The sequence below is a fragment of the Grammomys surdaster genome, unplaced genomic scaffold (genome assembly GCF_004785775.1).
Source record: "Grammomys surdaster isolate TR1022 unplaced genomic scaffold, NIH_TR_1.0 124836, whole genome shotgun sequence".
NCBI lineage: Eukaryota > Metazoa > Chordata > Mammalia > Rodentia > Muridae > Grammomys > Grammomys surdaster.
Genome location: NW_021619779.1, coordinates 245,654 through 268,210, shown reverse-complemented (window position 1 = coordinate 268,210; position 22,557 = coordinate 245,654). Strand labels below are relative to the sequence as shown.

The 22,557-nt window shown below is 56.9% G+C and overlaps 3 protein-coding genes across 3 annotated transcripts in view; 2 read left to right on the top strand and 1 right to left on the bottom strand.

Moving 5' to 3' along the window:
• The window catches only part of Dda1 (DET1 and DDB1 associated 1), a 7,546-nt gene extending 3,325 nt beyond the window's left edge, over positions 1–4,221 (top strand). The window contains exons 2-5 of the mRNA XM_028784795.1: positions 151–231; positions 309–360; positions 1,966–2,027; positions 2,698–4,221. Coding sequence (XP_028640628.1) covers positions 151–231; positions 309–360; positions 1,966–2,027; positions 2,698–2,808 — 306 coding nt within the window. The 3' untranslated portion in view covers positions 2,809–4,221. The remainder of the gene's footprint in view (positions 1–150; positions 232–308; positions 361–1,965; positions 2,028–2,697) is intronic.
• A 282-nt stretch (positions 4,222–4,503) lies between these two features.
• Positions 4,504–13,744, bottom strand: Ano8 (anoctamin 8). The gene is made up of 17 exons (XM_028784799.1): positions 13,639–13,744; positions 12,884–12,994; positions 12,630–12,762; positions 12,315–12,453; positions 12,148–12,244; positions 11,324–11,440; positions 11,116–11,243; positions 10,856–11,017; positions 10,404–10,556; positions 10,180–10,306; positions 10,029–10,084; positions 9,849–9,923; positions 8,363–9,160; positions 7,081–7,272; positions 6,857–6,988; positions 6,651–6,761; positions 4,504–5,040 (listed from the first exon to the last, which is right to left on the bottom strand). The coding sequence occupies exons 1-17, from the start codon at positions 13,742–13,744 to the stop codon at positions 4,504–4,506; spliced, it is 3,174 nt and encodes a 1,057-aa protein (XP_028640632.1).
• A 1,894-nt stretch (positions 13,745–15,638) lies between these two features.
• Positions 15,639–21,424, top strand: Gtpbp3 (GTP binding protein 3, mitochondrial). The gene is made up of 9 exons (XM_028784770.1): positions 15,639–16,611; positions 16,842–17,089; positions 17,223–17,309; positions 18,517–18,719; positions 19,043–19,115; positions 19,217–19,360; positions 19,538–19,703; positions 20,255–20,533; positions 20,704–21,424. The coding sequence occupies exons 1-9, from the start codon at positions 16,559–16,561 to the stop codon at positions 20,927–20,929; spliced, it is 1,479 nt and encodes a 492-aa protein (XP_028640603.1). The 5' UTR covers positions 15,639–16,558; the 3' UTR covers positions 20,930–21,424.
• The last annotated feature ends 1,133 nt before the right edge of the window (positions 21,425–22,557 follow it).

Below are 22,557 nucleotides of genomic sequence, written 5' to 3'. Positions count from 1 at the left end.
ACACACACACACACACACACACACACACACACACACACACACACACAAACACGGTGACACCCATATACCTTCCCTCACACAAAAATACATAGCACCAGATGGGGGTGCCCTGGTCTGCATTGGAGACCTCACACCCACCCCTGTCTCCAGGCAGACTTTCTGAAAGGCTTGCCCGTCTACAACAAGAGCAACTTCAGCAGGTTCCACGCGGACTCTGTGTGCAAGGCCTCGGTGAGTGTGGGGCTGGGGGTGGCATCACTGTCCTGAGGATGAGGGTTGCCAGCTAACCCACCGCTCCCCGTCCACAGAACCGCCGTCCCTCAGTATACCTGCCGACCCGAGAATACCCGTCAGAACAGAGTGAGTACTGTAGGGCTTCGCCCTCCGCACAGCTAGGAAGGGCCTATGGAGGGGTATGGGGTGATCCTGGGGACAACAGCCCACTGTGCCTAGGAGTAGCAGATACTGGCTCTTCTCAGCCTGGACTGCCCTGCTCTCCTGCTGTCTCATACCTAAGACCATAAGCTGGGGCTCCTCCCCAGCAGGGCAGGACATGAAGCAGGCGAGGTGAACCCACTTGCCATCCCCGTGCTCTGGGTGCCAAGCCGGCAGGATCAGAAGTTTAAATGTGAGTTTAGCTGCCTGGAGTCGTGGAAGAGCCAGATGCGTCTGCAGCAGCCTGTAATGGGAATCTGCCCTACCGGGCAGTCTAGGACCAGCCAGCCTGGTGCAGCAGAGAACAAGGGCTCATCAGCAAGACAAAGGCGAGGGCCCCACACACAGGCCGAGGCACGTGTATACCCACACGGATCCTCTAATACCGCAAGCCAAGGACTGTAGGTGTAGAAGTGGTAAGGGCTGTGATTCTCTCCTGGGTCTGTGGGCTGTGCTGTCCAGCCCTGTGCTGTGGCAGAGGAGAAAGGGCCTGGTGGTTTTAACTGGCAAGAAAGAATCTGGAAGCCAGGCTTGGTAGTGCACACTTCTAAGCCCAGCACTTGGGAGGCAGAGGCTGGTGGATTTCTGTGACTTTGAGGCCAGCCTAGTCTATAGAGTGAGTTCCAGGACAGCAAGAGTTATATAGTGATGCCTGGTCTCAAAAAATAAACCAGTCTGACGAGATGGCTCAGCAGGTATAGGTGCCCACCACCAGGCTTAAAAACCTAATTCAGTCCCCAGAACCTGCCTAGTAGAGGAGAGAACTCCCCCAGATATCTTCTGGCCAGTGTGTACATCCACTTAGCCCAGCAAGGGGCCATCCATGGTCTCAGGGTTAGTGCTTGCTGCTGCTGCTGCTGCTGCTGCTGCTGCTGCTGCTGCTGCTGCAGGGGACCTGAGTCCAGATGCCAGCATCAGTAAGATGCTGTGCCTCACAAACACCTGTATCTCGCTCCCGCTCCAGAGGATCCAACGCCCTCTTGTGGTCTCCTGGGACACATGCACCCCCTCCCCCCACACACATAAATTTAAAATAATCAAAATAAGTTCTTAAAAGCAAAATGAATCTGTTTTTAAGAAACAGGAAAGAGGGTAAGGCTCATGCGTAGTGTAGCTCCCTGTCATGAGTGAGACCCTGGGTTCTGTCCCCAGCACCCAAACCTCGCTGTTGCCATGCATTTCTTCCCTGGTGTCTCTCTGCCTCAGACGGGCCCTGGGGAGTACAGAAGCAGATGGGAAGCCCCCTCAACTGAGTGCTGGCCTGTGTCCTGGAGCCTGGGCTCCATCCTTGGCACTGAAACTATGCTTCACACAGGCTGTCTGAGGAAGGTCCTAGCCAGGAGCCTAAGGGTGGGGTCCTCGGGGCAGTGAAGGCTGAGGCAGAGTCGGAGCTGTGTGCTTAGAAGGGAAGTGCCAGTCTTCAGACATTTCTAAGATAGAGATGCTGAATTTGAGCTCCATTTCTGGCAAGGCAGGCCAGGAGGCCAAGGTGGAGGTCAGATTCTCACTCTCTCTCTCTTTGCTTCTCAGTCATTGTGACAGAAAAGACGAACATCCTCCTGCGGTACCTGCACCAGCAATGGGACAAAAAGGCAAGGTTTTCACTGGGGACTGCGGATTTTCGAGTGGGAGCCTTGAGGGTTGAATAGGAGTTCTTCAGGTAGCCAGGACAATGGAGAAATACTTCAGTGGGTATGCTCTTGGGGTCCTAGTACTTACGATGAATCTGGTGCATTCTGTACTATACAGCCAGTGCCCAGTCAACCAAAACCACATGGTACAGGCCTGTCATCCCAGCATTCAGGAGGCCGAGAGACAGTGTCTTGGGTCAGCCTGAGATACATGAGGCCATGGATTTGTTTTTTTGGCTTTTTTGACACATGTCTCACTGAGCCCAGGATGTCTTCATACTTATACAGTAATCCTCCTGCCTCTTGACTCCCAAGTGGTAGTCTACAGGCCTATGCCACCACAGCCAAAAACCCATCCACCCAGCCTGCCTGAGTTCCTTGCAGGGTCCCCCAGGGGGCTGGCTGATGGCTCCCTCTAGGCCTTTGAGAAAAGGCCATTGGCAGGGACTCACGGCTTTAATCAGCAAACAGGAGGCTCTCTGACTTTGAGGCTAGCCTGGTCTACATAGTTTTGGGGCACCAACGATATATAAAGACTCTTGTCTCAAAAAGGTAGGGGGGAAGACCCACGCCACTGGCTGCCCTGGCGCCGTCCTCACCCTGGCGACTCTTTCCCTTCCCCCACCTCCAGAACGCTGCCAAGAAGAGAGACCAAGAGCAGGTGGAGGCAGAGGGCGAGAGCTCAGCGCCGCCCCGAAAGGTGGCCCGGACCGACAGCCCTGACATGCCCGAGGACACCTAGGTCCTGTGCGTCGCCCCTCGTCTGTCAGCCCCGTCTGCTCCCACCCGCGTGTTTAAGCGCAGCCAGCTCCTCCATCCAGTCTGCACCCTCCAACCTCATAGGACCCATGTATTTATTTTCCTTGAGTTCTTATTTATGCTGTAACTCGTGTCAAGCATTGGTTAAAAGGACATCAGGCCCAGCCGCGAGGTGTCGGTAGATGCTTTTTAAAGCACAGTGGTGGCCCCCACCAGGCCACCCACATCGAGACCTCGCCAGGGTCCAGAGCCCAGGGCGGGCTGGTCCCCCAACACACCGAGCGGCCTTCTCGCTCCTTCCCACCCACAGGCCTGGCCGGGTCGCAGGTCTCCCGGTCCCTCCCGTCCCCAGGCCTCACTCTGAGCCCACACCAGGGAAAGAGCTGGCCCCTCTGGATCTTTCTCTTACGTCATTTATCATGGACTAGCTCGTGCTCCACGTCCACCCCAATAAAAGGACCTTTCCTACTCTACACGGCGTCTTTGCTCCGCACACTTCGGCCGGAGCCGCTGGGACCTGCAGGAACCAACCCCTGCCTAGGGTCCTTGGGGTCGGGTCCCCTGGGAGACTGAACCCAGGACAGTACTACAGGGCTGACCAACAGCCACTCGCCACCGGGCATCATGAGCAAGGGCTGCCAGCACTGGTATCCAGCTGGCCACTCCGTCATGGGGATATGGGGCAACTACCTGGGCTGGTAGAGTGAGTGGCTGTGCACCCTCAGCTGTAGCATGGTACACACTGCAGGTATGGGGTTCTGGGGGACCCCGCATACAGAATGCACCCCGCTTGTGAAGGCTAGAGTTGTTTGTGTTCCCCAGAGGACCATTGCTTGGCTATGGCCCTGGTAGCATTTCAGCCTCTTGTGGTGACTTGGCAACTGCTCCCATGCCCTATTAACCCTGGGTGTCCTGACCAGAATACCCCACAGTACCCTTCCTGGAGCTGCTTCCTGTGCCCTGCCTCTGGAGGCCTCCCCTTTCAGATACACGCTGAAGTTTCTGCCACTCTCAGGTTTTGGTCTGAATTCCAGCTGCCTTCCCGTGATTGCCTTTACTGTGCACTCTTGGGAGTGTCACCTGGACGGCCCAGGTCCCTGCAGGCTGGCCATATGACCTGACTGGAGGCTCAGCAGGTACAGAACTTCTGTCCTGGGCACCCCTATGAGTGCACCATGCTTATGTCACATCTGACTGAGGTGTGGGGTGCCATGTGCATCTGGACCTCCTAAAGGCCTCATTCTAGGAGAACTGGGGTGCTTAGCCTCCAGCCACAGATCTGGCAAGGCCCCTTCACTGCTCTGACCTCGAGCACTGTTGAAATAGACTTTTTATTGCATTTCTGCCGTTTTACAAAAATATGACAAAATAAATTAAAAACAAATAAATAACCGCCCATCCTGTGTACTTTTCTGTACTGTGGGGGGTCCGCTCGTGGCCCCCATCCTGGTCGCGGGAACGGCAGGGGCGCGGCGGGGCTAGTGGCGGGCTGTGGGCCAGCAGGCGGGCTGCACAGGGCGTGCAGCGGCGTCCACGGGGACGCGGGGCGGGTTGTCGCCGCAGCCCCAGGCCGCGTCCCAGCGCCAGCAGCCGGCGGGAGGCGAGGCGGGCCCTGCGGAGGGAGAGCGCGGTTCGCGGGGCCCCACGGCGCCCACTGCCCTCGCGACGCGCGCCCCGGTTAAGGCCTGTGACCTGCGTCCTCCGGCCGCGGCTCCGGCTCGGCGGCCGCGGGCTCGTCCCCGGCGCTCCTGTGAGCGCGCGCGCCGCCCCCGGGGGCCCCGTTGGCTGCGGGCTCGCGCGCCGCGAAGGCGAACAGCTTCCCGGGCCGCGGCGGGGACGGACCGCGCTCGGGCGCCTTGAGGAAGCGCAGGCTGAGGAAGGCGGGCAGGCGCGTATCCGCGGGCGAGCGCGGCGGGGGCGCGCACCCGGTGGGCGCGGGCGGCCGAGTCTGCAACGGGATGATCTGCTTCAGCCGCAGCACAGGGCCGGGCGGCAGCAGCGCTCCGGGCCGTCGGGGCCGCTCGCTGCCCTTGGCCTTGGCCGCGCCGCGCTCCGCCGCGGGATCGGGGCCCGGGGCCTCCGCGCGCGCCTCCTCGCGGCCTCCGGTGTCGCGCTCCCGCCGCGCCTGCTGCTCCGCGTGCCGCTGCCGCTCCTCCTCCTCGCGCCGTCGCCGCTGCTGCTGCTGAAAGTGCTGCTGCGCTTGCCGCTCGTGCCGCTGCGTAGGGAGGACACATGCGGGCTGAGCGCCGACTGCGACCAGACCTACCCCGGGCCCCGAACCCCTGACCTGCCCCCCACCCGGTGCCTGAGGAACTGAGAGAAGAGAAGGAAACTCTGGGCTCGCTGCTCTGAGAGCAGGGAATGGGAGAGGCTGTAGACCTGCTGGGGCTTTCTCAGGAGAATCTCTTATCTCTTGCGTGTGTGTGTGTGTGTGTGTGTGTGTGTGTGTGTGTGTGTGTGTTAAGACAGGGTTTCACTCTGTAGCTCCAATTTAGAATCTTCCAGCCTCACCCTCCCCAGTGCTGGGATCACAGACATGAGCCACCATTCAGGCCCCGTCAATATAAATTAACTAAACTTCAGTTTGGAACTGATGAGGACCAGCAGAGCCACAGCCTAGAATCTCACCCTGAAGGAGTGGGGATGTGACTTGGGTATATTGGCTGCCTAAAATCCTGTCTCCTGGTTGGAGACAAGATTTTCCTAAAGTCTTCCCTAGAAGGTACAGCTCCTTGGGCCTTCACGTGGTTTGCAGAGGTGTTTGTCAGAGGCAGACTGGCAAACTAAATCAACATTCTTGAGAGCCTGTGCCATCTAGAGTCTAGACAACCCTCACCTCTGTGAGTGCAAGCTACTGGCGTCCCTTAGGGGCTGGATCCAGGACCCACAAGTATGGATGGTCTAGTCCCTTCTACAGTGGCATCCTGGGGTCTATACGCTCACACCCTCCTGGGGGCTGGAAAGATGGCTCCGTGGTTAAGAACACCGGCTGCTCTTGCAGAGGAGCCTACTTTACTTGCCAGTAACCACATGGCAGCTCACAGCCATCTGTATTCAGTTCCAGGGGATCTGATGCCCTCTACTGGTCTCCAAGGGCACTTTATAAACATGGTGCACATGCGCACATGCACACATGCAAGCAAAAGACTCATAACATAAAGTTAAATAAATATAAACAAGAAAGTCTTGGGACGGGCCGTTGGGAATGCTGTGTGAGAGCTGCTCTGAAGAGGGACCGTGCTCCACATCTGTGCTCTCAGCTAACTGAGAGGCTGGGAATGCAGGACTGCCCACGGGGAGCTGTCCCACGCTTGGACTGCACAATAAGACACACTAACGCCATACATAAAGAATTTTAAAAAGAAAACAAAACAAAAAATGGGTGTGGCGGTCCATGCCTGTCCTCAAGGCTGAGGCAGAGATGAGCTGTGCAGAACCATAGCACCTCCCCCACACATGGCAGGAAAACCCAGTAGATCTGTATGTAGTCAGTACAGATACAAATTTGGCTTTTTGTGTGTGGTGGGGGAGAGCACAACATGTAGTTAGGCTGGCCTTGAAACAGCCCCCATCCCCATGTAACTGAGGAGGGTGGGCTTTAACTACTGACCCTCCTGACCCCACCTTCTAGGTGCTGAGATGACAGCTGTGCACTAGAGCTTTCTGAAAACTTTCCATCCAAGTTGATAGAGCCCTTAAGTGCTGGACCTGGGGATGAGGGTGGGGGTGCTGCCTGCTTTGCAGCCCGGGGGCTTTCACTAAGGCTTTAGCCTTGGCTTTATTTCCTCCTGAAACCACATCAACCTGACCCCAGCCTCATCCTACCTTGAAGGCTTCCCGTCGCTGGTACTCCAGTTTGGCCATCTCCTCAGCCACCCAGCCGGGGATGTCAGGGATGGCTGCGTGGATGAGGTACTTGACTAGAAGAGCCAAGTGCTGTGGGGGGACAGACAGCAGGGGCTGCAGGCTCAGGGATACCTAGCCTCCCCACCCCACCCTCAGAATCCCCACCCTCAGGGCCCCAGCCCCACCTCTAGCACCACCACAGACACAATGGCCGCCTCTGGGCTCAGCCAGGGGAACAGGCGCTGCAGCTGGCCACACTGGCCAATGAGGTAGCAGTTCACCACGATGGCCAGCACACCCATTGCCTCCATGACCTTCTGCAGGAGAGGAAGGAGGGTCAAAGACAGGCCCAGCTAGAGACAGCCATCTCCAAGGCGCCATCCCCTCGGGGCCTCCCTGACTGGCCCACCTGCCACTGGCCAATGCTCTCCACACGCTGGCCGAAGGGCCGCTGGAGACCAGTGCACAGCTTGAAGGCATCGCTTCGGATCTCAATCAGGTTGTTGACTAGGGCACACAGGGCAGCCAGTGGGAAGGCAGAGGAGAAGAGCACTACATAGCCGAACTGCACGAACATCTCCTGGTAGTCCTGGAACGTGTCCTGGGGACGGTTGGGGGCTCCCGTTACGCTTGGCACTGCCCCCCCCCATTCATCCCACTAGACCCAGACTCTCTCCCCCACTCTGAACAAGTCCAAGGGCCACTAGCCTCCAGGTAGGGTCTTGCTCTCAACACAACCACTCCGGCTACAGGCTGAGAACCTGCATCCACCTTCGCCTGCACTCCTGGTCGTGTGTTTTTGGGGCGAGGGGGGGTTACATGGTTTGCGCAGGCGCGCTGTGTGAGCAGGGTGTGCATGAGTTTGTGTCGAGGCCAGAGGTTGACTGTGGACGCATTTCCTCAGGCAGGCTCCACCTTGTCCTTTTAAAGGCGTTCGCAGCACATGTGCAAACGTCAGAATACAGCTTCTGATAGTCTGTTCTCTACTACTGTGGGATCCCAAGGGTTTTTTCCTTTTTACTTATTTAAATCGTATTTTAGTTATGTATGTGTGAATTCCTGTGTGTTTGTGTGTGCGCACGAGTGTCCGGAGGCTAGAAGGGGTGTTAGATCCCGTGGAGCTTGAGTTACCGGCTTTTGTGAGTAGCTGATGTGGATGCAGGGACCAGACATCCACTTTTCCCAATTAGCAGCTCTCTAACCTGCTGAGCCAGCCCTCCAGTACTATTGATTTATTTTTGTTTTTCGAGACAGGGTCTTTCTGTGTAGCCCTGGCTGTCCTGGAATTCGCTATGTAGACCAGGCTGGCTTCGAACTGATAAAGAGATTCTCTGCCTCCTGAGTGCTGGATTAAAGGTGAGCACCACTACCATCCAGCCTCCTATTTATTTTTAAGGCAGGATTCTCTGTAGCCCAGGCTTGCCCAGAATGTACTATATAAGAGAGGATGACCTTGGCCTTCTGGGCTTTCTGCCTCCACTTCCTACTGCTGGGAAGACAGCCGTGCTCCACCATGCCTGGTTTGTGCGGTGCTGAGAATGGAAGCCAGGACTTCCTGCATACTAGACAAACACTCTACAAACTGAGCTATAAAGCGACACGACCCTTTGATTCTCTTTGGAGTTTCCTGTTGACCAAGCTGGCTTCCAGCCTCGACCTCCAGATGCCAAGGTGGGGTAGGCCCCTCTCACCTCATACTTCTTCATGCAGCTCTCCAGCTCTGCTTGCGTGAGCTGCGGTGAATGCTCCTCCTCTGGCGGGTCGATCCACGAGGACCTGTTATGTCTCTTCTGTTTCCCAGCCGCGTCGCCAGAGCCAGTCTCCGGGTCTCGGTCTCCATCAAGCCCTTGGTCACGGCCCTCACCGCCCGCCCGACGAAGCAAGACCGTCTGGGGCTCTGGCTCGGGGCTGCCTGGAGGCCCCTCGGGCTCATCATCATCTTCAGCCAGTGTAAACACACCAGGCTCCAGCCCCTTCTCCACCATGGTGGGGCTCCCCTCCTCTAGGAGGCCGTCGGGGCTCGGGCCTGGCCTGCGCCGCCCTGCGCCCCGTTCAGCGAAGCTGACCTTCTTGAGGCGCAGCCCGCAGTCCAGGAGGCTTCCTTCCTCGCCCTCATATTCGTCGTCTTCGTCCTCCTCCTCGTCCTCCTCCTCGTCGTCCTCCTTGCCACCCCGAGGCCCTTCTGCAACCTCCCCTCCTTCCCCTGCTGGCCTCCGCTCCACAGCCGCCTCCTCCTCCTCCTCCTCGGGCGCCCCGCAGCCACCGCCCAGGCACCTGCGGCTTCCGGCTCCGCCCTCATCAGCCTGGGCATCCAAGTGCCGTCGGGGGTCTGGGCGCAAGGGGTTCAGTAGGCCTAGCAGGGCCCGGGCCAACTCCAGGATGGTGCGCAAGCCTAGCTCCCCGCTGCCCAGCCTGCGGTACAGGTGCGGCTGCAGCACCTCGCGCACGTTCTGCAGCAACTGCCGGGTGATGAGCAGGGTGGCCAGCATCTGCGGGCGAAAAGAGGCCGCGTTGGGCGGGCAGGGCGGGGCGCGGAAGGGTCATAACCTGCGCGCGCGCGCGCGCACACACACACACACACACACGCCCTTCCCGGTGCTCCTGCAGCCTTTCGACAACCCTAGATGTAAGGCCGCAGCTCAGCCCCAATGCCACTGCCACACGACAACCTGCGAACGTGCCAGGATTCTCAGAGCATCTCTCTCCCACCCTGCCCAGGCATTGCCTAGCGCCCTAGGCGCCTCCGTGGGTCTTACTCGGCCTGCACCAGGACCCCTTTTGTGCATGCGCCCTATGCTCGCCATGTCCCACCCGCAGCACCGTGGGAAGGCTCGCCACCTGCCCGTACTTTGGCCCGGGCCACGAGCAGGAGACCCCGGAGGGACAGGAGGAGCAGGCGGAACCGCAGGGCCGCGAGCGGGACCAGCGCCGCCCGCAACTGCCGCTCGAGGCTCTGGGTCAGAGACAGGAGTAGCAGGAGCTGTGGAGGGACCGACCGGACAGGTGGACGGACAGATGGGAGAGGGAAACGACAGGCAGAGAAAGGACACACGGACAGACAAAAAGGAGAGAAGGATGGAGGACAGGAGGGAGGGGCTGGAGAGCCCTGGACCCCTTACATGGGTCCGTCCCCAAGGGGCCAGAGTGCTGTCCCTGGGACGGTGCCCAGGCCCTCACCTCTTTCAGGCGGTCCATGTCTTTGAGGTAGAAGCCGATGTAGAACAGACTCAAGTACGAGTTGACAAACTGGAACTGGGAGGCAGGCAGCTGGGTCATCCTGCAGCCCTGCCCTGCTGATTCCCCAGTCCCCTCTCCCTCCCATCCTCCTAGCCTCTTTGCACATGCGTGTTCACTCACCAAGACGACTTTGATGATAAGGTGCCTCTCGTAGGTGCTCTCTAGCCGGTAATTCTCTAGGAGCCGAGGAGGTGAGTGAGGGGCCACCCTGCCCCTACAGAGGGTTATGGGGATCATTGGGACGGTGAGGGCCTCCCTTGCCAGCACATACCCATGTCATTTAGCCACACAGCTAACTTCTTGTAGCCCTCAGCACTCACGCTGACCAGCAGGGCTAGCATGACCTTGGGCAAGAAGCGAATCAGACGGGGCAGACCTTTCACGCTCAAGACTAGCTCCTAAAAGGGACAGGACAGGTAGGGGGATCAGCAGGGTAAAGCTGGACCTGGTGCTCAGTGGGAAGGGTCTAGGGGAAGAGTAGGGGTGAGCCATCACCTGCAGCTGGAAGCAGCCAAGCATCAGTACAAAGACGGAGACAAGACAGGCCAGGCACAGAGGGAGGCTGACAAGCAGTTGAAAGAGCAGTCGCTTCCAGGGTGGATAGTAGAACTCCTCAGCCCGGGTAATAGGGCTGATGCGCCGTATGCCCTGGCAGCCAGCAGAAAAGGCAGTGAGACCAGGGGCCACACCCACTTCCTGATCATAGGAGCCCAATTTCCCTCAGCCACGCCTTTTCTTTGACAAGAGATACTTCTTGATGCACCCTTCTCAAACCTCAAATCCAACTTCCTCCCATCCTGTCACAACCCTCCCTGGCCCACAAACTTCTCTGATGTTACCTAACTAGGCCTAGAGACCCCTTTCCTCCACCCCCCCCCACACCTTCCCCAACACAGCATTCCTTCTTTACAGCCTTGTTGAGAAGCAAGCCTCAGCCCCAGACTGACCCTGAACTGGGGACGTGGCTCTTCCACAGCCTCCCCAGGTGAGTCTAGTGTACCCCATTTGTAGGCTAGCTCTGCCCCCCTCCGTTTCCACTCCTCCAAGAACAGTGTTGACCAGATCACATTGAAGAGAGCGAAGACCACACAGGAAACATCCCTGCTTGTCTGTAGGGAGCAGAAGAAAGTCAAGTCATCAACACAGCCAGCTTATGAAGGAAGGCCTTCTAGACCACCCACAGTCTTGGCCCAGTGCTTCCCAGTACCTGATCAGCCTCAGTGAATGTATACAGAACAGAGCCAAAGACAGCAGGATAAACCATTGCCGATGTGTAGAAGCCCAGCCAGGCAAAATACATGGCAATCTTCACCCCAAAATAGTCACAGATATCATCTGTCAGGAGAAAAGGGAGTCTGGGTCACCACTAAGTGTCTCCTGGAACCCCAGCCCACTCCTCAGCCACAGAGCCACACCTAAAGGCTGGTTTTCACACACGGCCTGCACCCAGGACTTCATGAGACGATTCAGAATACGCTGCTCGTGAACTGGAAACACCTGCTGTATGATGCCTCGTGCAGCCAGCTCCGGAACTGCAGGAGGAGGAGTGAGTGATCCCTGCCCCTGCACTATCTGACCAGAGGTGGCAACAAACCTTGGCTGGAACCAAAATCATAGTTTTTCTGCCTTCTCTTAAGCCCATCAAAGGCTAGGAATGTGGCTCGGTTGGTAGAGTGCTTTGCTTAGCATGGTCAAAGCTCTGAGTTCCATTTCCAGTATGACATAAGCTGGATGTGGTAACCCACACACTCTGGAGATGAATTTGAGAAGGGCAGGGATGGTTGGGAGTCTTACTATGTAGCCCAGGCTGGTCTTGAATTAACAAATTGGGGCTGGGAGATCACAAGCATGTCCTCACCATACCTACCAAGTGTATTCTAGAGTTTAACATCCCCCTCCCTTTCTGGGTCTAAATGTCTAAGGAATGACACAGGCTGGTGCAGAAAGTGAACTTCAGAGACCTGGTTTCCCAGTAGGACTCACCACCTAGCCCATGGGTGCTGTCCACGGTTCTGCCCACACCTTCTTGGAGACTTATGTAAAAGCCTGGCCTGGACCACCTCACCCATGCTTATACTAGGTGCCAGAAAGAGGCTATACTCTCTGGGTTCATTGGGGGGGGACTCAAATTTTTCCTAGCCTCTGGTTGGTTACCCGTAAGCCCGCCCTTTGCACCCATCTTCTAACAGACACGCCCAGCTCTCTGCAAGTGATTGGATGGCGGGCTTGCTCTGCTCACTGATTGGCTGGTCCTCCAAGAAGCGCACGTTGTGCAGAGCCTCCCCCTGCTTGGCTCGAAGGTTCTGCAACCAGAAGCGAATGATGCTCTGCCGCTCCTGTGGGGGAGACGGGTGTGAGGTAGGTACGAGGGCTGTAGGCACAGAGACATGGGCGTAGGGCGGTCACCTGCGATGTGAAGAAGCGTAGTTCGCTCTCCACATTCTCGTAGATGAAGTCCTCTTCACAGGAGAAGCTGCGGGTGCCCCCTCCAAACTCGGCCTTCACGGCCTTGCGCAGACCCAGCTCATCGGCCCCACGGAGCAGGCTGCGGGCAGGACAAGGCATAGTGGGCTCACCGTGGGACCCCCAGCTCACCATTCCCAATCTAAGGACTATGCGAGAGCCACATCTTAGGACAAACGAATAGTTAGCAGAGTTGGCCTTCAGAGGGGCAAGGAGCCAGGTGACAGGGCCAGAGGGAGGTAGAGGCAGGAGACTCGCCTCTCGTATGTGGCGGTGACAAAGAAGGCATAGGCACGCGTGTGGCGGTGGTGACGAACTTGCACGATCAGCTCAGGAATGCCCACCCGGATGTGATTCAGCAGCCAGAGCAGCGTGTGATCATCAGTGGTGTCTGCCGAGGGGCATAGGGGCCAATGGGTCTTGCCTCAGAGACGCCCACACGGGCCTCCACATTTCCGCCGAGGCGGTAAAGGCTGCATCCGGGCGGGCCTACAGCAGGCAGGTGTGGATACCTGGGAAGGTCATGAGCACGTCGCAGTCCTCGGTGGGCACTGTCTTCATCCATGCCTTGTGGGACACCAGGTAGCGGCCAGCCTGCAGGAGCCTCTTCCCAAATAGTTTATCTATGGGGCAGCGTGGCAGGCTGGGCTGAGATCAGGCCCCTTCAGGGACTGACTCGGCCCTCATTAGAGCTCTCAAGGGTTGGGCACCCACAGCCTCGGCTTGCTCTCCTCTCTCCTGCACCAGCCAGGCCCTTCCCCCTAGGTCCAGCCTTAAGAATCTTACTCGTGGTCGAGGCCCAACACCGCCTCCCAAACCACAATCCATGGGGCGCCCACAAGCTGCTTTGAGTGCTTCTTGGTATGACAGAGCGGTCCTTAAAGCAGCCGCAGAGTACAGTCCTTCCTCCCATTTCACAGGCCACCAAACTGAGGCCCAGAGATGTATCCATGAGCTCAAGGTCACCCAAACAACATGGGATTTGAACCCAGGACCCTATCTCCCTGTTTCCCTGTGCTGGGAGTCTCCAGGTGGTGAGGCTCACCCGGGCCAGCCTGGGGCCGTCAGAGGGGCGTGTCCACGTTCCTGCACCGGGGACCCCCAGTGCAGACGCACTGACCCAACCCTGCACGCTGCGCCGCAGCCGCAGCACCACGAGGAGCAGCCTCTGGGCCACACTCTAGGATGTGTGATCCCGAGCGGCGTCCCCTGCAGCCCCTGGCTGCACCCTGTACACCTGTCCCGGTGCCACCCGCAACAAACATACCCAGTACTCCCGACGCAGGCGCCGCAGGCTCGCCCTCGGGCGGGGGCCTCTTGCCCCGCTCCCCCTCCAGGGTCACGTCCCCGGCGCCCGAAGCCGCCTCGGCCATGGCGAGGACAGGGCAGGTTAGGGGCTTCGAGACGCCCGGGCGCCGGGGGGCCGCGGGCTCATGGGGACCGGAGTGGCACCGCCGAGCGCGCCCGAGGAAGAGACAAAGGCCTCTCTCGCCCGCCCGCGCAGTCCGCCGTCCCTGCGCTCCACTTGCTTGTCGTCCCCGCCCGAGCCAAACCTCGATTCTTCTTCCCAGCCTCAGCGCGTCACTCTCAGTCACTCAGTCCCACCCGCCCGCCTCGTCTCTGCTTCCCGTCCCCGCCCGTGTTTTTTTCTGCGCTTCCTTATCGCCCGCCCACTTGGATCTCCCGTGCTTGTTCAGGTCGGCACTGAGAAGGAGCTTCCTCCACCCTCAGTCCTACAGCCTCTGTTTACCCACTACAAAGTACTGAGGTCACAGGGGGTGGAATCTGAGCTGGGTGCGAGAGGGAGGACCTGACTGGGTGACATTCCCGAGAACAATACCTCAAGTTCCCCAACTGGAGTGCAAGTAATTATAGCAGGACCTGCCTGCCCCCAGGGCCTTTGCACATACAGTTCAGGATCCGAAAACATCTTCCTGCCCTCCGCTCCCACACAACCCTTATTACTACAATACAGCCTCCATAAAGGGATAAGGCTGCAGGTGCCAAACTTATCAAATAAACACAATCTTGAGCCGCTCACTGTATATAAAGGTGCTGCCGCTTAATCCCAGCACTTGGGACGCAGAGGCAGGCGGATTTCTGAGTTCGAGAGTTTGAGGCTAGCCTGGTCTACAGAGTGAGTTCCAGGACAGCCAGGACTACACAGAGAAACCCTGTCTCAAAAAATAAAAATAATAAAATAAAATAAAGGTGCTGCTGCAAGTTATTCACCGATGCGGGCAAGCGTCATCCCGCACACGCAGATAAATGGAATAAAATGGTCTGGCTACAGGGCACCGGCTGGTGTGACCCAGTCGGTAGATCTCTAGCCCAGCACGGAGCTCCCAGACCTGCACTCAGGAGGCAGAAAGATCCGGATTTCAAAGCCATCCTCAGAGGTGACATAGCAAGTTCATGACACCGGACTTCCAAGACACCGTGTCAAGAAAGGGCAGACAGACTGGAGAGATGGCCCCGCGGTTAGGAGCTCTTGCAGCTCTTCTCGAGGACCAGGGTTCGGTTCCTTCATCTACCCTTGCCTGTAACTCCAGCTCCAGGGGGATGTTGAATACACCTGACCCCAGAGCTTACACATCGTTAAATAAAAATAAAAAATGGACGTCAAAAAATAAGCCCACTGAATTACATGCACTTCAGATAGACTGTTTCATATGTTCTAACTACTACATGGAACATAGTCATTAAGAAATGTTGCTTATCTGAAACTTGTATGTTCTGGGTGATCCTGGGGAGGCTGTCTGGGTAATGGTCTACCACGAAGCTAAGCCTTAGGCTCCAGGCCGCCTCTCTTTTGTCTAACACACGACTTTGGGGAATGTGTGGAGGTCAGAGGATGGACACCTGTGGAAACTGATTCCTTCCACCACGTGGGTTCAGGGGATTGAACTCAGGTCGTCAGGCTTAGAGGCAAGCACCACAACTCACAGCCCTGATGTCCCAAGTTCTCCCACCTCAGAGTGGGCCACCCCGAAGTCCTGTGAGCCCGGGCCAGGCAGGAGCCCAGTTTGCTTCTCGTTGCTCAGTAGGTAATGAGCACTTGCTGTAAACGTGCTAAGATAGAACCATGGGAGATGGGCAAGGTCACTGTCCCTGTTTCACAGACTGAAAGTAGGGCAGATGGGGACCTGAGGGCTTTGAGACTATACTGTATCCGGCAGCTTGAACTAAAGAGCGCCCGCCCGCACAAGTCCAGAACCAGAGAATTGGCAGTGCGAGGGCGCCCGCGAAGCCCCGCCCGCCCCGAACCTGGTATTGGAGCCTGCTCCTTCACCCTGCAATTCAGCGCTGTCCCGGGTTAACCCGAAGGTAACTCGAGGCTCCAGGGTGCCTATCCGGGAGCACACTTCGGACCCGCGGCCAACCGGAACCCCGGAGAGGGCGGGGAAGCCAGGGTTGGAGCCGGAGCTGGGCTGGAGCTGCCTGGAGGGCTTCCTGGCCTGGGGATGGCTCCTGGCTAAAGATGCTTGCCCAGGAGCTGCAGCTGGCAAAGATCGGGGAGCGGGGGTCACTGGAGAGCTCCAGGAAGGGCCAGGAAGAAACTTCCCAGAAATTTGGACCAGATTTTCCCTGGCCTAGGGCGTGGCTTCCCCCGGAACTCATCCCCTGCAGTCACTAAGATGCTTTGAGTTTCCAGTCTCTAACTGGGTTGCAGAATGTCTCCCCCCCGCGACCCTCCCAGGAGGTCAGAGGGCAACTTGTACAACTCTGGACTCCTTTACTAAGCGGATCCCGGGGACAGAACTCAGATCGTCAAGTTTGGCAGCAAGCGCCTTCTGCGCTGCCTTTCATGGATGCGAAATCAGAGCGCACACGTAGCTTCTTAGCGTCTCTAAGAATACGGAATGCGCACAAGGAAAAGGCGAGGCTCGAACCTCTGTTGCAATGTATCCTTCATTTTCTTCCTCCCACTATTGTGTCAGATACCTGTTGCTCTAGGAACCGAAAACTTTGCTCTGTGTTTCTGCGGGACACTCTTGCGCTGCACACACTTCGTTTCCCTTGGATCAGCCAATAGGAACCAAAGTCTATGGCTAGAGGGCGGGACCTCCTATAGGTGATCCAATGGTATTTGAGAGTCGTACCGCCAGTCAAGCCGCAAAGTACAGTACTTCAGAAATTGAAGCGGTGCTGGAGTGTCGGCCAAGGTGCTTGCAAATTGCAAATCTATGTGGCGTGGGATGAGCGCCCTGGCTACCCGGGCGGCGTGGGCGCCCTTCAGGTGGGTGGCGCCGACACTCTGTCACGGCGCGAGGAGCTGCTTTAGGCCCCAGGTTCGCCCCTGAAGTTCCAGACCCCGTTCCTGCGCCCAGAGCTGCCATGTCCTTCCATGCCCATCGCCTGACCACAGCTCGCACAGCTTGGGCATCCACGGGCGACCATCCCACCGTCCTTGTTCACCCCGAGGGTCGGGTTCTGGATGCGCTTACTCGTTTCCTCTCCGATCTCCAGGCTGTGCGCACGCTGCAGCACCCGTGCAGAGTCCTTGGTCCCCGGGAGCACCATCTTCGCGCTCAGCTCCGGCCAGGGACGCTGCGCCATCGCAGTGATCCGCACCAGCGGCCCAGCCAGCAGGCTCGCGCTCCGCAGCCTCACGGCACTCCGGGAGCCGCCTCCTGCCCGCAGCGCCTGCCTACGCCTTCTCCGCCACCCGTGCTCCGGGGAGCCACTGGACCGTTCACTCGTCCTCTGGTTCCCAGGTGAGGGCCGGGATCCAGGAGCCCGCGACGCTCGTGTCCAGGTCTCAGTCTTCAGGAGTCAACCTGGGTCGTGCCCATCGCCTGACTCTGGTTTTTTGTTTTTTTGTTTTTGTTTTGTTTTTTGCTATACAAGGCCCCCAGAGTTTCACGGGAGAGGACTGCATGGAGCTGCACGTACACGGAGGTCCTGCGGTGGTCAGCGGCGTCCTGCAGGCATTAGGTGAGTCTCTGTTGAGTGACACTTCCTGGGGGAGACAAGGTCTTGGATATAGACTGCAAAACACATTGTCGTTTGGGAAAAGAGATGTATCATATTAACCCAGGTCTCAGTAAAGGCGATTGTTCCCAAATGTGAACCTGAGTGGTGCAAGGTGAGAATTGATTCCTTCAGGCTGTCTTCTGACTTCCTGGTGTGCCACACATAGGCACGTGCGCTCTGGCGCACATACACACAGACTGCAGCACTGGAAGGACTTTGAGGACAGCTCAGGCTCAAGTGCATGTTTGGTGGTGGTTTGGAGGAAGAGCTATTCAGGGAGCTGATGAGTAGCTGGTACAATCTACCAGCATACAACCAGGCTGTCTGTGATTCCTGGGTGGTAGGGATGGGGGGCGGGGTGTCTTGCCTTTCCAGGAAGAAATGTGTGGCCTTTACTTAATGTGTGTTCATCCAACAAGTTTGCCACAGGAAGCCCCTGATGGCCAGCACTCTGTCAGTCTGGGGGCTTCGTGTGTAACCAGCATTGCTGGGGAGGGCCAGCTGCAGGTGACTTCAAACATCAACAGCTTGCTGGCCTGGCTTTTTGTTTTTTTGTTTTTTTATATTTATTTACTTATTTTATGTATATGAGTACACCATTGCTCTCTTCAGACACACCAGAAAAGGACATCAGATCCCATTACAACTATCACATGGTTGTGAGCCACCATGTGGTTGCTGGGAATTGAATTGAACTCAGGACCTCTGGAAGCAGTCAGTGCTTTTTTTTTTTTTTTTTTGGTTTTTGGTTTTTGGTTTTTGGAGTCAGGGTTTCTTTGTCCTGGAACTCCCTCTGTAGACCAGGCTGGCCTTGAACTCAGAAATCTGCCTGCCTTTGCCTCCCAAGTGCTGGGATTAAAGGCATGCGCCACCACTGCCCAGCTTCAGTCAGTGTTCTTAACCGCTGAGACACCTTAACTTGCTGGCCTGTGTTCTAAGAGATATCTATATCCCCCAGATGGGGTGCCCAGGTCACACCCAGAAACTGACCCATTAGGGTTCAGCCCGGAGAACCAGTAAGCTTCCTGGTATTCCTTACAGGATCAGGGGACCCTAAAGCAGTTGTGTTACCTGGAAGCCTGCTTGTGTTTGGTTTGTTGCTCTCCTGGCTGTCACCTGCTATTGGATGGGGAATCCAGGTGCACCACATTGTGGTGCTTTCCTGCAGGTAGTGTTCCAGGACTGCGGCCAGCCGAGGCTGGAGAGTTCACCCGGAGGGCATTTGCCCATGGCAAGTTGAGCCTGACCGAAGTGGAAGGACTGGCAGATCTGATCCATGCTGAAACTGAGGCCCAGCGTCGACAGGCCCTGAGGCAGCTGGATGGGGAACTGAGCCAGTTGTGCCAGGGTTGGGCGAAGACCCTCACCAAGGCAAGCTCACCCATCCACGTGTTCTTTTTTTTTAAGATTTATATTAATTATTTATTTTGTGTTTATAACTGCTCTATCTGCATGTATGTCTGCATGCCAGAAGAGGGCATCAGATCCTGTTATACATGTTGCGAACAGCTATGTGGTTTCTGGGAACTGAATTCAGACTTCTGGAAGAGCAGCCAGTGCTCTTAACTGCTCTGCAGCTCCATCCATGCATTCTTTAGAGAAAGCTCCAGGCCTGTAAGCCAGTCTGGTCATGGAGGTCAAGCTGGAGCTAGACCTGAGAGAGCACCTCTGACATCCCCCCACCTCCTCCCCAGGCTCTGGCCCATGTGGAGGCCTACATTGACTTCGGAGAGGATGATAATTTGGAAGAGGGTGTGTTGGAGCAGGGTATGTCTGTCTTTGGGGAAGGCGGGGCTGGCATTTCAACCCCCCTGAGACCTTGCTGACTGCCCCCTCCTCCCCCCTTGCCTGCCTTCTCCCTCTCACAGCAAACAGAGATGTACGAGCCTTGGAGGCGGCGCTGGGCTCCCACCTGCGAGATGCTAGGCGTGGACAGAGGCTCCGCTCGGGGGCAAACGTTGTGGTCACTGGACCGCCCAATGCCGGCAAGAGCAGTCTGGTCAATCTGCTCAGTATGTGGGGTTCAGTCAGGGACGGGGTGGGCTTCCGGGCAAGGGGTGCGGCTTCCTGGACACTGTGGGGGCCCCACTGGTAGCTCAAAGCCACAACAGTGGCAGGCAGCGCCTCCTGAAAGTGGGGGCTTTTACCTCCACTCTGTGGTCCTTCATCACACCGTCCCTACCATTCAGGCCGGAAGCCAGTGTCCATCGTGTCCCCAGAGCCTGGGACCACCCGTGACGTGCTGGAGACTCCCGTGGACCTGGCTGGGTTCCCTGTCTTGCTGAGTGACACCGCGGGGCTTCGGGAAGGCGTGGGCACTGTTGAGCAGGAGGGTGTGCGCAGGGCGCGCCAGAGGTAGGGAAAAGGCTGAGGATATGGCAACCAGTGAGTTGATTTCATTATTCCCAAATCAGAAGGTTTTGAGGCCCCTCAAAGTTGAGGGCAGGGAGGCTTCCGTAATTTGTTTGAGAAGCAAGTTTGGCCTGTGTCCCTTACTCCTCTCCTCTCTCCAAGTCTTGTTTTGTCATTCCTCAGGCCACCTCACCACACTCACAACCTGACCTTCTGTTCCCTTCTGTGCCCTGCCCACTGCTCGCCACACTCTTCCCTTGGCCATGCCCCCAACGGTTCTGCCAGGTCTTCGCTGAAGCCATGCCCTACCCCTTTAGCAAAGCCTCACCTGTGGCAGGTTCTACCCCCCCCACCTCATCCTGCCACAGTCCCGCCCATGCGCCCTAACAGACCTAGCCAGACAATGGCGTCTGTTTCTGCCCTGACTTTTGCTCTGGACCGTGCCTTACCGTGGCTGTTCCTCTCTCAGCGGAGTCGCTTCTCTGAGCAGTATCCACAGTGCCTTCCCAGGATCCTCCGTGGTTATGTATGCTTCGTGGTTCCTTCCTCCCCAGGCTGGAGCAGGCTGACCTCATCCTGGGGGTGCTGGACGCCTCCGACCTGGCCTCCTCCTCCAGTCGCAGCTTCCTGGACACTGTGGTGGCCCCACTGGTAGCTCAAAGCCACGAAAGTGGCAGACAGCGCCTCCTGCTGCTGCTCAACAAATCTGATCTGCTGTCTGCTAATGCCCCAGCCTTCGACACAGCCCTGCCTCCTCACCTGCTCCTGTCCTGCCACACTGGAGCTGGGATGGACGGCCTCCTGCTGGCCCTGAAGACCGAGCTGTCTGCAGTGTGAGTCCCCCTCAGCCACCTTCAGCCAAGTTCAGGTGTAAACAGAGCTGCTAGCTGTGGGTCTGTCCCTCAGCCTCAGTTCTCTCTCTGCAAAAAGGCTTCTGTGGGAGGGCCTTTTCAAAAAGTGGCTGCACAGGCTGAGTGAGACAACCAGGTCTTGTTTTTGGCAGGTGTGGGGACCCATCCACAGGACCACCGCTCTTGACCCGGGCTAGGCACCAATACCACCTCCAGGGCTGCCTGGATGCCCTGGGCCACTACCAGCTGGCCACAGACCTGGCTCTGGCAGCTGAGGCCCTGCGCCAGGCTCGGAGACAACTAAGCCACCTTACAGGTGGAGGGGGAACTGAGGAAATCCTGGATCTCATCTTCCAGGACTTCTGTGTGGGCAAGTGAGGTCCAGAGCCTGGGACTCAGCCTCAGAGTTCCCACAAGGTCAAGAGCCAAGACAGCAGACCTAGCAGACGCCAAGAGAGCACTGGGGGTCTGCAGCCCTCCACAGTGGGGAGAGAGAGAGAGATGTGTCAGGGATCCAAGGATGAATACTTCCTCACCCCGATGTTGGGATTAAGGCCCACATCACCTTGCCAAGTGTCTGTATGATGTGGTGCAGGAGGTAAAACCTGTGAGTGTTATGTGCTGAGCCACACCCTCTGCCTATCACTGGGGGATTCTGGGCAGAGGCTCCAACCCCCGAGCCACGCTCCCTGCCCCTTACTGGCTGGTTCAATTACCAAAGGAGAAGGAAGAGTAAGGATAATCCAGAAATGACCCAGAAATGTGCATTCACAAGGAGCAGTCAGCCTTATCTTCTGGAACTTTACTGACGTGTTTCTATTTATGGCATTGTTTGCCGATTAAATATATTTATTTATTTTTTCTTTTGTAGTAGCATGTGGTACCTGGAATAAGTTTTGCTGTGTCAGTTTCATCCATGTATCTCCTGTGCTCTGATTGTGCCCTCCCCCGTGTCTCACTCGCTCAGTCCCCACTCTCACTGATTCCTTTCCCTTTCCTAAATCATCTTGTCTGAGATTTTTCTGACTGGCAGCTACACAGTTAAAATGTCCTTCTGTGCCCTCCTCCATCCCCCAGGGCTTTCACTGCCGGTCAGTTTTCAGACCCACAGGGCCACACCCTCCACCTGGACAGGGTGTGAGGGACCACAGCTGGGCTCAGCAGCACCAGGATCCTGTCATGCCCTGATGTCACCCAATCCTCAGGCTCTTTTACCCCACACAGCAATTCTACTGTGCTCCTAGTGATTGGGGACAGGACTGGCCCGTTTACTGCTAAGCACCCAAGAGGGTTTTTTTATTCCACACACACCCCATGCTTTAAACAGTTATGAATCCCTGCAGTCACCACCACTCAATGAAAACGTGACTAATATGGGCCCAGTGCTGGTGTCAGGCCTGTGCCAGCCTTGGGGGGTCCACAGCACACATGGGGAGGTCAGAGGACAACTTGGCGGAGGGGGTCTTCTGCAATGGCAGTGTGGGTCTCAGGGATCAAACTCGGGCCATCAGGACCGACAGCAAGAGACTTGGTTATTTTTAGTTACATAGGTGTGTATGAGAGCAGAGGCCAGTCGGGATCCCCTGGAGCTGCAGTCCCTGCCCACGAATGCTGGGAACCCAACTCAAGTCCTCTTGCAGCCAATGCTTTTATCTGCAGAGCCATCTTGCTGGCCCCTTATCAGATATTTTATTTGTATCTGTTTTTGGTTTCTGTGATAGGTTCTTATTCTGTAGATGGATGGTACTGGCCTCAAACTTACAGGGATCTGCAGCCCTCTCTGCTTCACCACAGGGATCTGCAACCCTCTCTGCTTCACCAGTGCTAAGGAAACGAGGCTCAGAGTGGCCTCTCCTAATGCCCTCTGGCTTTGGGTTTTAGCAATCAGTTGTACCCCACACTGGACTTTGTGGAGAGCCTTCTGTCGCAGGCAATATTGTAGGGTACTGTGGTCACGTGGGTCTTGTCCTCCTAAGAGTAAGGAATGGCTACGAGGAGGCCTTGTG

What these genes read in the sequence shown, in the direction of transcription:
- Ano8 (XM_028784799.1), bottom strand. Translation starts at nt 13,744, where the DNA reads ATGGCCGAGGCGGCTTCGGGCGCCGGGGACGTGACCCTGGAGGGGGAG. An exon ending in TGTGTGGCTAAATGACATGG is followed by an intron (nt 10,085 to 10,179) that starts GTATGTGCTGGC and finishes CTCGGCTCCTAG; the next exon opens with AGAATTACCGGCTAGAGAGC. An exon ending in GCTGCATGAAGAAGTATGAG is followed by an intron (nt 7,273 to 8,362) that starts GTGAGAGGGGCC and finishes AACCGTCCCCAG; the next exon opens with GACACGTTCCAGGACTACCA.
- Gtpbp3 (XM_028784770.1), top strand. Translation starts at nt 16,559, where the DNA reads ATGTGGCGTGGGATGAGCGCCCTGGCTACCCGGGCGGCGTGGGCGCCC. An exon ending in CAGTCTGGTCAATCTGCTCA is followed by an intron (nt 19,361 to 19,537) that starts GTATGTGGGGTT and finishes CCTACCATTCAG; the next exon opens with GCCGGAAGCCAGTGTCCATC. An exon ending in GTGCGCAGGGCGCGCCAGAG is followed by an intron (nt 19,704 to 20,254) that starts GTAGGGAAAAGG and finishes CTTCCTCCCCAG; the next exon opens with GCTGGAGCAGGCTGACCTCA.